Source organism: Lepisma saccharinum, chromosome 6, assembly GCF_977018435.1.
Source record: "Lepisma saccharinum chromosome 6, izLepSacc3.1, whole genome shotgun sequence".
Taxonomy (NCBI): Eukaryota; Metazoa; Arthropoda; class Insecta; order Zygentoma; family Lepismatidae; genus Lepisma; species Lepisma saccharinum.
In genome coordinates, this window is record NC_139234.1 from 10,465,562 (window position 1) to 10,483,236 (window position 17,675).

A 17,675-nucleotide genomic window follows, 5' to 3' on the forward strand; every position below is an offset into this window, starting at 1 on the left:
GATTTAACAAGATAGAAATGTTATACAAAAATTATACAATTGTTCTACAGTTACAGTTTTACAAATTTAAAAAAACAAACATTATAATATATCCAGTGTTATACGTATAATTACAAAGTGTAAGACAAACCAGGGAGGTTATCTAAGTGTCCCCCTCCGATTTCCATGAAATTTGGCAGGTGTATAGAGGGGCCCTATGCCCCCTGTTTCTTCCTATGCCATATTTACGTGGTTTCGGGGTCAGATCCCCACTTTAATTTCTCCTCATCTTGACATTTGAGCAGGGGGGGTGCCCCCTTAAACCGTTTCTTAGCTGAAACAAAAAAACATGTACTTCTTCCTTTGAGCCCCTCTATACACCTGCAAAATTTCATGGAAATCGGAGTGGCACACAGGGGTCAGATCCCCGGGTCAATTTGTCTTCATCTTGACATTTGAGGGGGGGTTGCCCCCTAAAACAGTTTTTTAGCCGAAACAAAAAAAAACGTATTTCTTCCTTTCGGCCCCTCTATACACCTGCCAAGTTTCATGGAAATCGGAGGGGGAGACTTAGACCTCCCTTGTAAGTGTATTAATTACAAATCGCGCATATATATGTATTATGTATATATATATATATTAGCAGGTAACAATATGTTATAAACACATTCTTACTTTCCAAAGAAGCGCTCATGTGGGATGACAAAACGGAAAGTTCCGGATCCGGAGCGGAAAGTTCTGGAACCGGATCCGGAGCCGAAAGTTTTGGATCCGGAGCCGAAAGTTTTGGATCCGGAGCCGAAAGTTCTGGATCCGGAGCCGAAAGTTCTGGATCCGGAGCCGAAAGTTCTGGATCCGGATCCGAAAGTTCTGGATCCGGATCCGCGGATTCGGACCCGAAAAATTTTAGGATTCGGATCCTAAGGATCCGGAACCAACCGGATCCGGATCTGGCCATCCCTAGTTTGTTTCAGGAATTGAAAATGAAAGTGGCATTCCACAATAAATACTCACACTTTATGCATGTATGTGGCGGGGGAAGGTTTTTAGGATGCAGTAGCGCCGACTTCAAATATATTATTGGAGGGCAAAGTTGACATAAACGATATGCGCCTATTAACGAAAGTACGGTCACCGGCAATAAAAATGGGACACCTGGATCCTGAAATACTCGCTTCCCTGAAAAGCATTGAACTCTGCGGCGATAAAGTGGATTTTAAGAGCAATAAATTGGGGATGTAGCTCAGATGGTAGAGCTGTCGCTTCGCTTGTGAGAGGTACTGGGATCTTCACCACGTATCATACCCTTAGGTATGACGGGATCAAACCTGCCACTCCCAATAGATTTATGGGTGATGTAGCTAATCGTCATTCATCCTCATTAATGATGAGAGCACTTGTCATCACGACAAGTAGGCTGCTTGGCAGCAAGAGACAAAACTGAAATGCAATACCTTACAAACTAGAAATGTCAAATAGTCACTCGTTGGATTGTATAACTTTCGAACCTGAATCATACATGGTAAGGATTAGGATAAATACCTGTCTTGACTTACAATAGATGATCAAATCAGTAGCGAATTGTAAAATGGAACTGTTCATTTTCCAGGCTTCTTAGCTAGTTGACCTGAGTCAGGGTGACTACTCACCTTCTCAAGTCTCCAAAGCCCTCCTCCCTGTTTCCAATCATTTCGAAAAGTGAGACCTCTCCCAGCCTGTCTGCTCCTCTAAAACCCCTGTCAATGCAGACTTCCTCCACGCTGATTCGTGAGTTTTAACCTTCCTATTCTTGTCAACAGATTGCTACCTGTTTACCTGTAACCTCAATACATCAGGAAGTCTGCACACACTTGACTGTGCATAATTAAAATGTCTCAGAGGAGTAGGCAGCTGGTGTAAACAAGTGAACAACCCTTGGTGAATTGAAGCTTGTAGAGAAAGTTTAAATAAAAATAAAGAATAATCCTATGGATTGAAACATCAAATTTTCAATGGCAACTTCTAGCACCGCCGTAGATTTAGGCAACACACACAACGCTTTGCATAGGTGTCCCATTTTTATTTCCGTTGACTGTACCTATCTGAAGTCGGCACCTGTGGCAGGGGGTGTGTAACACACACAAAATAATCAATCCTCTTCGATCAACTTGGATACCTTCCCTCGACGATAGACTCCCGAGTTACGTCTATGTTGGAAACAAAGGATTTGATGATTTGAAATCCAATGTATTTGTACGTACATATTTAGTTAACCTGAATTGTTAGAGGTTTTAGCACTCTCTAGAAGTCGGCGCCCTGAAAGGTGGCCGGCTTGTTTGGCCCTTCCGCCGCCCTCGTGTTCTTCCCACTTTTCCGCCCTCGGCGCCCTATCAGACACAGAGGATTTCATCCACGCACTGTAACCTTTTGCTTGTGTAAGACTTGACGTTAAACTTGGGAAGGAAATAAACTTGATATTGCAAACTGTGAGCTCGTACGAGGTATTTTTACCGAAGGCAGAGGCGTCGTCTGATTGCTGGGACAACAGTTCGTCACCTGTTGATGTGGGTGGCTGCTGTGAATGAAGTGTATAAATCGTGCCTACTCAGAGGATCGATTTTGCCCCGGCAACTACTCCTTTATTGGTTGGTTCTACGCCGCCGCGGCTGGGCTGCCTCTAATGAATGTTCCTCTGGTCAAATTTGCCTTGCCGTGATCAGTGTTGTACTCCGAAAGGGTATTTATTTTGCTCAGAGTTGTTGCATAGGGAAAATTTCTCTTTCGTGGAGTAGTTTGCAAGGGGAAATTTCCCTCGCATTGTTGTAGCATTAGGGATATTTCCCTCTTGTATTGTTGCCAACGGCAGTAAAACTTCCCTCGGCGCGAGGAAATTCGCCTGGCACGTTTTCCTCGTTATTTTTTTTTTTTAGATATTAAAGAAATTTCAACTATCCATTTTATTTAATACATAAATATTTCTGTGTGTTATTGATTTACCACTGCGTTATTAACGAATTTTTAGATATATTTTGATAAACGCTTGTCACAACTCGCACATGGCGCAAATTTCACATTTTATATAACAAGTATGTACTCTAAAACTGAAAGTATGTAAAGTGTGCAGAGTAGTAGCATGGAATGTATGTATATCGTACTTAATATTGCAATTTGTCGATATGTGTTAGATACAAATGAAATATCTAATTACATAAAAATCCGGGCCCTATTTGTCAAAGGAGTAACACATATCTGAAATTTTTATTCTTCTAACACGATAAGGAAAATGCATATTGACGCTGTTTTTGTGTGTGCTTACGCTGTAAATCCGTTTCACCACTCTGAGATGTGTTTCCTGACCCTTGGATACTTTGCCCTAATCGTGATTTTCTTCTGTTGAAATGTCGACTCCTGTCTTGTTGTGTTTCCCGGTCCTATTATGCGTTGCCCGAATCCTGAATTTCTACTATTGAAATCCCGACTCCTCCAATATCCTTCCCGACTCCTCCAATATCCTTCCCGACTCCTCCAATATCCTTCCCGACTCCTCCAATATCCTTCCCGACTCCTCCAATATCCTTCCCGACTCCTCCAATATCCTTCCCGACTCCTCCAATATCCTTCCCGACTCTTCGATGCCGTTCCCGGCCCCTGAATTTTTACTATTGGAATCCTCAAAGTTGCCAAGTTTGGAAAGTATTAAAGAGAGTAAACACTATAGCACAACAATTGAAAAATTGCATTGCATATGCCGATAATAAGCTATCTTGGCAGCAGTCCAAAAAGTGTGCCTGAGTTATAAACACCGCAAGTCCCAACTCAATACACATCCTCTCCATCAATTTATCTGTTTATGGTCGGCAGTGATGGATGCTATCACACATCGTTTCAACAGAGGGAAGTTGTTTTCAGTTGACATGAAACACGTTCCAAGTGAATTTCCATTATTGTCACACGTTTTGTTGTCATGTTTCAGGTAGAAAGTAAGCGGGGATTTTAAGATGTGTTCATCTGATCTTTGTATAAAAATACTTTTTCCCCCTGTGCGATAAAGCAACAAGTTTAATTTCGTAATTTTCTATTGAAAAGTTAGAAATTTTTCACTTTAATAGAAAACTGAAAAAGTGTGGTATGAACGGATTTTTTTCTTCGTTCTGCCTTTTAAAATTTCTCAATGCTCTACCCCTTTAATTTTCCCTTTAATCGAAATGAAGAAATAGGGAAATTTTTCTGTTTGTTTACTGGCTTTCAGCAAGGTGCTTGGAAAAAGTGTATGAAGGTTTTATCCTCTATTTCTCTTTACAACCTTAAAATTTGAACATTGAATTATACATTTATTCCCATTCTTTTTTGTACAAATGTGTCAAAAATTTAATAGGAAGCTATTCTCTGTCTGCTGTAAGTTCAAAGTCAATGTAAACAAATACACCTGGCATCTGAGAAATTCTATTGATGGTTTGAATGGTAGCTGTGCTGGAATTTTGCACGTTGGAATATAGTGCATGTGATACAACCAAGCCACGCAATTTAGCTACAGTGTTGAAGATGTGGGACTTTATATTGTGGGCTCTACAACTACGACCAATATAGAATTGATTTTTGTTGGATGTTTTCGGACTGCAACATCTAACAAAAATCGCATGCATAAACAAGAAGAGCTTTAGACTGCATATATGCTGCTGGAATTTTATTACTCTTCTGGCTCACTTCTCCTTATTTAATGTAGCAGTGTTTACGAAGGTTTTCTTAAATCATCCTGACGTATTCCTGGTTTCGCACAAGTTAACATACGTTTACAATGACATTACACTATTCTTGGATATCAAGAAGAATCCAACAAAACGGGATATATATTGAATACTGTCACGAAGAAGTGAAACATAAAACTGCATTGGTGAACATTATAAAAATTAGCAAGTGCATGCTGCCAACCTCAAATTTACTGCAACACTAGTATTGCAATGAAATTAACGCCACTCTCTGTCCTGTCTGTTTAAACTTGAGAGATGGTCATTAATATCTCTCACTGAGTGAAGTTAATGTCCAATATTATGAAATAAAATACTAATAATAAATACGTAAATATTTTAATATATTTATTGGAAGCATTCAATCGTCAAAGCAAACCACTTTCTTCAAGAATTGACTTTCTCTGCCAGCCCTGCTAAATTTCACTTTCCATCTACTGATTTATACGAGGGGTGACCAGGAAGTAATTTCTAATTAGTAGGGACATAGATTTTTCACAAACGCGAAAACCGTGAAAAATGTTAATTGCTGCGAAGTTGTGTTTATGAATGTGGAGTGATGTCTGGACAAATTTTTCGAAATAATGCGAATTTGGCATAAAATGCGAATTGTTGGCGTTTTTAGCGATTTTCTTTTCAAAAAATGTCCTAAAACAACGAATAATTCCGACAGCCACATTAAATCATGTATTTCCCACGATTTTTCAACTTCTATCAGAACCATTTGCATCACAGAGCAATGTGGCAGGGTTCTAACAGAAGATCGAGTGCGTATCTACAGTCACACGGGAGCCACATCTTCAGGATTTCTCGTGCGAGATGTGTTTTGAATTACCAAGCTAAGTGCACACCATCGGCATTTGTCGAGCGAGAAATAATGGAGCTCAGTCGTTAGGGCATCTGACTACCATGCGAGAGACCTTGCAGGTGAGAACCAGGATCTTTTCCACCTATTCAAACTGCTCCGGCGCCCACCCAGCATCACATCAAGCGGGTACCTGGAGGAAACTTTGAGGGATAAAGGTATTTAGGAGTGTGGTGCTGATCACATCACCCTCACCTTTAGCCGTGATCAAGAAAGTGTGGAGCCCTGACTCCACACCCCTATACACCTTCATGGCAAAGTGCAGGGGAGCACTTTACTTTTACTTCCTCAAAAATCTGTTCCAACATATCAAACTGTCACGAAAATATGTAGACCATGTAACCTACAATTTAAAATAATAGTTTAAAAGCAGAATGGAGTATTAAATTTCGGTATATTTGGCAGATAAATGTTCTGAAACAAAAACGTGAATTTTGGGAAACGTAACACTAACAAGTCAAAAGAAGATAATGCCAATTTTTGGTGCCATAATATATCGGTATCTGTCACGTGAGATTGATTGATTTTATTTTTTTGGGTGCGTCGCCACTTATGGTCATTATGCACCATTCAGTATATACGGGGAAAATTCCATTATCTAAAAGCCTTACCTTAAAATTGAAAAGGGGGTAGGAAAATAACTTTCCCAAAATAACTTTCAAGATATCAAACTCTCACGAAGAGGCGTAAGCCATGTGACTTACAATTTGAAACAGTAGTTTAAAAACACCATGAAGTTATAATTTCACATATTTGCCAGAAAATTTGCTAAAATGAAAATGTGAATTTTGGGGAAAATAACACCGAATAGTAAAAAAATTAAAAATACACCAATTTGAAAAAAAAAATCAAGGTCCCTACCAATTAGGCATAAATAAAACAAGAATATGAGTTGTAATTTATTGCATTAGTAACAGTGAGTCCTAACCTAATTTTCGGTATAATCAACACAGTTGTTCTGGCATTTGTCGTAGCATGGCACTAAATTTTGTATGCCCAGGTATATGTGTAAACCTGATGGTAAGAGACCTGTAGGAAGGTCAAGACGAAGATTGAGGGATAACATGAGATGGACCTAAAGGAAATCGGTAGGGATGGAAAAGAGGAGTATATAGATCTTACTCAGGATAGGGACAGATGAAAGGCCTGTGTTGCTGCAGCCATGAACATTCGGGTTTAAGATGGCTGGAGAGTTAGTTAGTCATCAAAGACTTGAACTATATCTTCCGCAATGTAGCTGTCAAATCCTTATCCTGCCAGAAACCTTTTCAGTTAAACAAAGAGATGAAAGTCGGTACATGCAAGGCCAGGGCTGTACAGGGAGTGGTCCAAGATCTCTCACCTGAAGTGATGTAAAGGGCCCGCATGTACTCAGCTGCATGGGGTTGTGCACATTCGATTGGCCTTCCGTGAATTAATGCGCCATCGTCTGACCATACTATCACTCACGACATCCGGTCTGCATACTTCACACGATTGCTGGTGGCTCTGTGCCAAATTCTGAGCGTGCAAAAATCTGATTACTTCACGTAGGCTACATCGCAGTCGATGGGAGACTGTATGAGAGCTGCAATCTTTAACCTAGAACTGTCCTAAAAAGGCTGCATTGCAACTGTACCAGATTACAGCTACATGTCACTTCTTCCTGCCTGCATGTGTGTGTGTCGATCTCCGACCACTAGTGCTGCGTATAGGCACCATTGGAGCTTTTTTCAGGATTCCCCTCGTATATGAACTTTCAGAAGCTGTTATTGTCAGTGTTTTCCTGTTTTAATGTGTGGTTAGTTAAAAATAGGCTACCTAGGCTATCTGCAAAGCCTGAAGCCTAGGGACTAAATTACAGAAGAAAAAATGATGAGAAATTGTGAATAACATTATTAATTTCAGTGAGAGTTTCAGGACTTGGCAACCTGATTTCTTATGAGTTTGCAACCTTGCTGCTGTTGGCATGGCAATGTGGATTCCTTGAAGATGCAGAAAACGAGCAAAATGGGTGTGTCTAACCACTTATTAGTGGCATCCACATGGGCACAGTCTTCTTCCTTCCTTCACAGCCTAAGATCACTTGTCATAGGGAGCCTCCAAATTTTGAACTTCGCGTATGCTGCTGTGAGGGGCAGGCAATGAGTTCCCAAGATGGAAAGTGGGAATAATGAAAGATTTTGAATAAAAGTTTGGCCGCGGTGGCTCAGTCGGTAACGCATCTGACTACCATGCTCAAGGTTCCGGGTTCGATCCCCGGCCAGTTCAAATCTGGGAACTTTCTAACGTTGGAAGCGGCCCCGGCACCCACCCAGCGTCGAATAACATGGGTACCTGGGGAAACCTGGGGGGTAAAGGCGGTCAGGGGCATGGTGCTGATCACATCACCCCCACTCACAACCGGATCAAGAAAGTGTGGGGCGTTACCCCCACACCCCCTATACGCCTTCATGGCATGGTGCTATGCACAGGGGAACACTTTACTTTACTTTCTTTTTGTTAAGAGGGGAGATGAGTAGTTGACATCTCTTGTCTCCTTGATAGATAAGCAGGTTCTTTTGGTGTAATTGCCTTATACAGTAGAGTAAGGTTGTTTATATTCTGCCAGTCAACTCATTTGAGCCTTTGTATAGAAAACAGACATGTTTTTTTATATATTATATTATATCTCAATATTGAAAATAAAGCCGATGCAGGTATTTTGTATTTGTTGAAGGCTTTGAGCCATATCATCTGATGAATTGGAGTAGAACGAATCGCAGTAATCAAAGTGTGGAACGTGATTAAAACATTTTCAATTTTATGTGCTATTGCGTAATGCAGTAAAATCAGTTATTTTTATTGGTACTTTGCTAGAAATGGTTCTGTCTTTGTACTGGTCCATCCCTCTATCAGTAATTTCATGTATCTATTACACATGTTAAAGAAGCATGGTGATCCAGTTGGTAGGACATCTGATTACCACGTAGGAGACCCAGGTTCAATTCCCAGGATGGGCGATTTTGGGTGGGTGACGCAATGTTCCTGCATCAAGTGGAGTTCGTCCAGTCTCTAATAAATGAGTTGGGAGTAAAGGTGGCCCAAGCATGATGCTGATCACATCATCTCCACATCTACTTGTATGCTTTGACAGCATGCTGCAATGTGCAGGAGATGCAGAAAAATATAATAAGCATTGAGAGATATTTTTTATAATCATGAATGCAAACATTCCCCTGATGATGAATTTACATCTTAAGATCTTGTCCTTGAGTAAGAGCCTTCATTATATGAGCAAGGAAAACAAACCAGCACTGTGCAAAGAGAAGAAGAGAGAAGGTGGAAACATTGAATCATCCATATGGTTAAATAATCCTTCCCCACTTTGTTTTTTTGAGCTTCTTTCTTTCCAGCCTTTATGATATTAACCCCTGTCTCTGCTTCATCCCCTCCCCCTCCCCCCACACACAGACCTCCTTCGGTTTGGTGCCTTAAAGGAAAAACAAACTGCATTTGATGGAAGATACTCTACAACAACCTTTGTGACTTTCCAGCAGACCGCCAATAACTGCTTTCAGGGGCCGTGACCCACTGCTGGACTGCATGTCTGCACTTACAATTGAAGCTGCGGATCGAATTGATTGGTTATAATCGGAGCTTGGAAGTGGGGCTTTGGAGACAATGCTGAACATAAGTAGTGTGTTTCATTTCAGTTAGAATCATATAATGTTGTTTTTTGGTTTGTTTTTACATATTTTTTATTAAAATTTCGAACCCCATTTTAGAGAGAGAACAACAGATTATGGATATTCTCAGGTATGTTGGGTAGATGCATATTTCTCTCTCACTCTCCCTCTAGAGAGAGAGAGGAAATGGAAGAGAAAAAAGTAGATAAGAGGAGGGGGAGAGAAGTGAAAGAGGCCTCCTGCCTCCCTCATGCTCTCTGTTTCTCAGTTGAATATTTCTCTTCCATCCATTTTGAACAATATTTACTTCTTTCCAATATGAGGTTGAGACCATAGAAAACCTCACAAGTTCGTCACAGCAACTGGTCAGAAATGCTTTTCTTTCTTTGTGTGATCCTGCTTCCTACTTTGCTTATTATTAAATAAATCCGTTACTAAATAAATAATGTAACCATTGGTGTATGGAAATCTCATTTATTTGCAACACAGTTGAACTCATCATCCTGAGTCAGCACTGAAAATCTTTATTTTGTCAGTTCTTGGTTACACATGCAAAGGGTGTTCAGTCCAAAGCTACGATCTCAGAGGATAAAGATTCTCATTACTTACATGTAATATTTTAAGTCAAATTGTGTTCTGCATAATAAAGTAGGAGAAGTTAAATACTTATTCATGCATGAAAGTGTAAATCAAATAACTCCATTTTCTCTTCTCAAGTTGTGTGCACATTCAAGAATTGTTAAACCTCGAACTATATGCAAACTATGGACTTATCCATTCCATGTGCTGAAGTTCACTCAGCAAGAATCTTCATATGGGAACAACAACTCCTGGAGAAAACAAACAGTGAAAAAAATAGAAATTTTGTCTCGAGTAGTATCACATGGCTGTACAATAAAAACATTGTAGTAAAAAAAGGGGAGTGCATACTGTAAAGAATAATATTGTTTCCAGTATATACATTTGTGTGGAGAATGACACTTCCTTTTGTTTATTTTCAGAGGTTAAGCAGGAGTTGGAAGACCTCATGGCTGACATTAAAAAAACTGCCAATAAAGTCCGTGCCAAATTGAAGGGTAAGTTACACAAATTTAAACATAATTTATATTCAGATTTAAATGTTATATACGTATATTATATATGCAGTATATGTACGAGTAAAGAAATCAATAAGTATTCCATGTTCATCTGTACTTTATAGTGGCACTATGTTAGCACGGTGGTTGGGACAAACCAGAGTTGAACCAATCCCACAGTGCATGGGCGTCGCCAGAAATTTTTGCAGGGGGGGGGGGGCAAGTGGAAAAAGTTGAAAAGACGAAAAAATAACTGAGTAATATTACCACTGTTATAAATGTCATTATACAATAATAAATATTATAAACTAATAAACAAATTTTATTCAAAATTATTAAATTTGGAGACTTGATCCACCAAACAAGTGAATACCAGGACAACTATTTTCCATTACTTCATTTGCATTTTATGCAGTTAGTATCAAATGCATTTTGATATTAACTTTTGCACGTCTCGTTCAAGAAAAGGCTTTAAATATTAGGGGGATTTTTTTTTCCATAAAGTTTGTTGTGTGACTTCTCGCCTACAACTGTAATTATTAGAATTTTGAAAACTGCGGAACCATTTGTTCTTTGGATGAAATGGTAGAATATAACCTTGTCCCAGTATTTTTCACTCAATGTTTTCGATCCAATGTAATAAGAGTAACAAACTTTTGGCTTTCTTGTATCTTTAACAATGTCAATTTCCCAGAAGGGGGGGGGGGGGTAATGGTGATAACTGATAATACCCCACCAATGCCAATGGTTGAACTTTGTAACAGTATAAGGTAGTTAGGAATATTTATAAATGGGTCAATCCATACCAAATGGTCCAGCACTGGTTGCTTGTCCATTTTTTTAAAAAAAATATTCACATTTTTTGTTATTAAAACCCCTGTGCAAGGGTAGTTGAAAACAGGGATTATTTTTCTAAAACTTGACTTCGTTTAAAAATAGCATCCAGTTTTGTTTTGTGATGCCTGGTATTTTTGGCCTTTGCAGACAGTTGCAATAATTATGATTACTCAGCTAACAAAAATGATAGAAAGCTGGGAGAAAAAAATTGTTTTCAGTACATTTCTGTACTTTTTCAAAAAATTATTTTTTGGTCATCTCGAGTGCAAATGGCTGAAGTTTAGGGCCAAAAGTGGTATTTGATGTGAAATAAATATCAAAGTTTAGAATTTTTTTTAGCAAGGTAGCAGTGGTGGCGATTGGGTTCCAAAACTGAGGGGAGGTGCAAAAGTGGTAAAAAGTGGGGGGCAACTGGGCCCCCCCTCCGATCGTTGCCACTGCGGGGTAGTAATGGAATATCAGAGCAATAATTTTTTTTGGAGAGAAGATATACATCCAATGTTTTAGCAGAAAATATTTGAGCTCTGCTGCTGGCCTTCTCTTTCAGTTATAGTTGTTTCATTATTTTTTTTTTGCCTCAATATTACTGGTTGGTGGGGGGGGTCTAATAAAAGTTTGATATTTATAACATGCAGAGTGCTCAGTGAGAGGTGGTGCCCGTAAAAAAACAACAACTTGAGTTTCATATTCCATATATAACAAAGTTTCAACAAGGGAAGTTGATCAAAGACAGCCAAATTTACGTTAGTAATTACAAATAAATTTACCTCTACCTTACACACATTTTCACTCATAATAGTAAATAAAGTTGAGTGGCTGTTCAGACAAAAGGTTCCCACTTCCTTGACTGAAAAGGTCAAGAAATTTCAAAGCAATATTTAAATACCCGAAAAATCCAGGGATAATATGAAGGGGTCGGGTGTAAAACATGGTGACATTTTGGTCATTTTTGAGTTACAAAGTAAAATGTGCTGTCCTTCAATTTTCGAGTGAAATTACCATGTTATACAATTGGCATTGGACTCAGTCAAGCCTTCTGAAATTGGTAAACACAACATAAAAACAATTTATCTACAGTATAGCTTCTAATAACCATTTTTCTTAATGAACTCAGAAGTGACCAAAATGTCACTCTCCATGTTTTACACCCGAGGCCGTCATATATATGTCAATGTGGTGAATTTGAAATAAAATTTGAAAAGAGGAGATATTAAAAATGAGGTTCTCTTGCAACTGAATCCAGTTCTTTAATATTTTTATTCTAGAAGTACATTTTATAGTGCGTTAAAATATTACTGAAGATATTCCTGTACATTACACAATGCCGTGAAAGTTCACAGAGGGTGTGGAGGTAGAGCCCCGCACATTGTCAACCTAGGCCATAATGGAGGTGCCACTTGTACACTCCCCAGGTACCCACCATATTTATTCAGAATTTTCTTGAAGATTTCAAATATCACACACAAAACAATTAAATGCATGCAGTTTGTACTAGAAGTTGAAAAGTTTGTTTTCAAAAATGCATATATTGGCCCTGTAACATTCCACCCCTTGTTGGTAGTGTAGAGAAAAATTACTTCATTTTATTAAATCTATTTAGAAGAGCAGGCTTCTTAAAAACTGATTCAACATGTACAAAAACTTCACAAGAACCAAGCAGAATGCATGTAAACAGTGATTTGACAAATAAGATTACTGTCTCCCCAATTCTTTTCAGCTACGTTCCTGTCTACTGTCTTATTGTAAACCAGAGTTTTGGATATTGGTGCATATGTGTGTGTGTGTGTGGAGATGTCAAGAGCAGGAGTTGTCAAACCTTTTTCCTCATTGTACCCATTGTACCATAGGTTTTCTCCGAATAGTGGGTCTTGGGGAATTTTTTTTTGGGCTGCCTGGTTAGTGGAGCATTTTTGATATGACAAAATGACATTCGGACTGTATGTGAAAAGATGGTAACAAATAAACATTAGAATCCTAAGTTTATTATTTTATTGGGTGTTCGTGCATTTTCAATCTTAATGATTAAACACTTTAATTTTCATATATTTTTCCAGAATTTTTGAAAAAGTAAAGAACAAAAATAAGTTTGTAAACAAACTGTCATGCTCAATTTTGGTTTTTTTTATTGTAAATCGTAATTTTCTAGTGAGAAGGATGTGCCTGTATATCCTGACAAAGTTTCTTGATGTCTAGTTGTGCACCTGAAATCAAGCAGAGATTCAGCTCCAAATTTAGTCTATTATAGATTGCGAATGAGTATTTCATTTCAAAACATACGAAACAAAGATATATCGGTGACAAAATCAGCCTTATTTTCCTGTTGAGTGTTAAAGCCATGAAGTCTGAAACAATGAAGTCTGCTGTAAACACCTGCAGGAAAAATGTTGCATGGGTATTTTCGACATTTCTATTCCGAGCTGATCGCGTACCCCATTTGAGTCGATCATGTACCCCTGGGGGTACGCGTACCACAGTTTGAGAACCACTAGTCTAGAGTATTATCGAAACAGTCCTTTTCAAAACTTGTTCATATTATGAGTAAATGCAGTCCCTTACATGCAAATTTATTTTGCAGTCATAGAACAAAACATAGAACAAGAGGAGCATACCAACAAATCCTCGGCAGATCTGAGGATACGGAAAACACAACATTCCACGTTGTCAAGGAAGTTCGTAGAAGTGATGACAGAGTACAATAGGACACAAACGGACTACAGAGAACGGTGCAAAGGAAGGATACAAAGACAACTGGAAATTAGTGAGTATTTGCGTAATCAGTGTTGTGTTCTGGGAGAAGGTGTAAAACATTGTTTGTCGCACTGCTTGCTGGTTTATTGTTGTTGTTAACATTGTGTTCCTTTCTCTGACTCCTGCTGCTGCATGGAACTTACTCGGTGTTACGTGTAAATATGTGCTGTGCGGTGGACTTCCTTGTTTGAGTGTTATAATAATGGTAGTATGTGTGCAGCAATATAATCCAACCCTTAAATATCAATGGTGTGGGTGTTATATTATGAACCATCAGTTTAAAACGTGTGTATGAAGAATGGGCATATCAGTATACTTATTGAGAAATTTGTGGATAATCTTCCTGATCCAATATTTCTATAAATAGCCTGTAATTTAGTATGTAAGTCTGCCATTTCATTATTATTTCTAAAGTTCTAAAGACATTCAGTCACTAATTTGTAAAAAAAAAGATTTAAACGCTTACCTCATACTTATTTTGACCAATAAATCTTGGGAAGTTGTCCTTCAAGTAAAAGCACATGGTATTAAAATGATCTAGTTAAAAGGGTAAATAGTACAAGGATAAAACTTGGACATTATGTGCCAAATGTCCAATGTTTATCCTTGCACTTCGTAGCCTTTAAGTAGAACATTTTTATAATTTTAATAGCATATGATTTTACCTGAAGAACAGCTCTACTGTGCCCTAAGGAAGGCTGATGTATATTGGCCAAAACATTGAATGACTGCAAAACACACCATTGTAAAGTATATTTATAAAACCTTATTTTTACAAATTATTTACTATTCTTATGCATATAAAGGTATAATTCCTGTACAGTGGGAATGCATATATAACTGACAAATTGTCCACCACCATGTTGATTCACTTCATTTTACATAACTTGAGGATTTCAGCAAAAATGCAAATAAACCAGTTGGCAACCTCTTCACCCTCATCAGCAAAATTCCATGCCTTAAAATATGTAGGATGCATGAGAGAAGTGAATAAAGGTGGTAATCGACACTTTGCATGGTAATACTTAACCTGGGAGAATGCACGCGACGACATCTTAACGTGAGGAGGCGCACGCGGTCAAAATGATCGTGCTTTAATATTTAGGTCTATTGGGTTTGTTTCATCATAATTCAAAATTAATTTTCTTGTATTTTATTGTTTCCTTCTTTCTTTTGTATATATATATTTTTTCAATACAATAAATTAGGGATGGGCCGATATAAAATTTACCGATACTGATAACCTATATTCTACCGATCCGATATAAAATTAGAAATGGTCCTTGAAGAACCTGAAAGGTTCATTGACCTCCATAATAAATTGTTTAAGGTGACTGCAGTGCAAAAGAAGTTGCATATTTAGACATTTACTTTTTTAGATAGTAGAGCATGGAGATTATCCATAAAAATTACAACAAAATAGCAGAATTTTGCACAAATTTATCAGATATTTATTGATGCCTCAGATCGATAAAATAATCGGTAATTTTACCAATACACCAATATGCCTACATTGGCTGATACCGATAGAGTACCGATCCCATCCCTACAATAAATAAAACTGTTGAGAGTTTTCAAAAGTTTGATACACTGTATAAAGAAAACGTTTTGTTCTCTATTTTTGTAATATAATAGGCAAAAGAAACACGATTTTACAAAAGATTAATAGCTAATTGTTCTTGTTCATTTTTTTATTATAAGAATACAATATAATTATGAAACAAACATAATTATAAATCATAATTAACAAACAAAACCATGGTACTAAAAGGTATTTACAATTGTAGTATATTTAGTATATATACTACTACAGGTTTTTTTAATACATTTCATCTCTTTACTTCACTTCCACTTCATCGCCATCAAGATTCCATTTGCATATTCCACAGATTAAAAATCTGTGTGTTCACAGCATACGTAGAGTGAAAAGTGGATGCGTTTTCTTTCCTTTTCTGATTTACATTCTTCACTGCCAAAGATGTCTCATCTTACTCATTCAAATTGCCTTCTTTATTATGTTGTTCCTCCTTCTCGAAGCCTATGAATTCGATCCTCTTCTTCCGGGTTCATAATTATAGGGGAAAATCCAATAAAGATGGATTGTTAAATCTATAACACAAGAAAGCGCGTGCAGTCAAAAGCACCACAGATGAAACTGAACTGTGCCTTTTAAATGGTAGAAGGCCACTGTTAAAATTTTTTGCTGGCCAGAGTGTCTCCCACATGTCCAGCATAGTAAGGTTGGGGAAAAGAGAAAAAACAATACATATGCTCAAATGGGCAAGCAAGGAAATAAATTTGCGGTCAGATCCCCACCATGTGCGTTCTTCCAGGTTAAGCTTCCCACTGTAGCCTGATTTTTTAAAGTAAACGTCTGTATGCACAGTTTTATTTTCTGAGGCAAAACCCATTTCGGGCACCTGGTTATATATTTCAGTTAAGGAGGTTTTTGATGGAACATTTGCAATTTTGTATCAGATAAGTGAAATATTGGTTATGGGCAATTTTGATTTATCATTATCAGCAAAATTTTCATATTAGCCTATCCATCATACACACACACTATGGAAGGGATAGATCAGTATGCTTTATTGGTAAAATTACCGATAATTTTACTGATTCAATATTTCTAAAATAGCCTGTAATATGGTGCAAAATTCTACCATTTTATTTTTTTTATATATGTAAATGTGTATTTTACATACAATCATGGATACTTCTGAGTTGTAATATCTCCATTGGAAGTGAGTGGCATTGTTACAACCCAGAACTGTCAGTGACTGTATGTTAGTTCTGTACTTAGAAACAGAAGTAAATAATCCACTATTGGATGCTTATCAGCATCAGTAAATTTTATATTGGCAAAAATTGCATATCAGTCCATTCCAAATGTGTCTTATCATTTACGAGGATGAGTCAATAATTATCTGCAATGCAATTATATTCGTTTTTCTGTTTGCAGCATGGCCATTTTTTTTATGCATTACCAGGCTGTGTTTCAGTCATTCACAGGTTTGAACTTTTGCTCAGTTGCATTATAGCCGTCATGTCATTAACGATGATTTGATTTGCACCAAACAAACAGAGCATTCAGCGATCAATTTTTTGTGGGAAGAAGATGTAGCTGGCAAAATCCATCTAGGACTTTCAACACAGTATGCAAACAGTGTTGTGCTACAATCGAGTGTCCATTGAAAGGTTTGAAAGTGATTGCACAAGTGTCAATCGTAAAGAAGGGTCCTTAAGACCAAGACCATGCCAATTCTCAAACACCTGTGACCATTTCTGAACCTTTCAATCTGTAGGCATTTCATTGCAACGCAACACGGTGCCAAAGTCTTTGATGCATTTTGACACTTGATACACTGAGTCCAGAAAATAATAGATCACTGAACGTTGTTCTTCTTTGGTGCAAGCAGGAAGTGGAGTGGCAAGTCTTAATGTCACTGCAGCAACGATGCAACTGATGGAGCAACGTCAAAACTGTGCAGAAGTGATTGGCTGAAACGACACCTGGTATTGCATTTAAAAAAAAAAAAAAAGTATAACTGCATTGTGGATAATTATTGACTAACACTTTTAATTACTTTAAATAGTCAGTTGAATTTTAAGGACCACCCATTTTTCTGACCCTTCAAATCGACAAAAACAAGAAACAAATGTTGAACCCACAGCATCGTAGCCTTACAGTCCAGCTATCCCTTAAGATTTTTTTTTTTATCTGAACCCTTGTCCCCCTTTTCCCCTGCAAGTCAACTACCAGAGTTACACTGGTAGTACAATTACTGAGGAAGTGGAA

At 37.9% G+C, this 17,675-nt stretch overlaps 1 protein-coding gene across 4 annotated transcripts in view; it reads left to right on the forward strand.

Moving 5' to 3' along the window:
* The window catches only part of Syx1A (Syntaxin 1A), a 184,361-nt gene that overhangs the window by 89,559 nt on the left and 77,127 nt on the right, over positions 1 to 17,675 (forward strand). For all 4 annotated transcript variants that reach the window (XM_083123494.1, XM_083123495.1, XM_083123497.1 and 1 more), the window contains exons 4-5: positions 10,217 to 10,291; positions 13,704 to 13,886. In XM_083123494.1, coding sequence (XP_082979620.1) covers positions 10,217 to 10,291; positions 13,704 to 13,886 — 258 coding nt within the window. The remainder of the gene's footprint in view (positions 1 to 10,216; positions 10,292 to 13,703; positions 13,887 to 17,675) is intronic.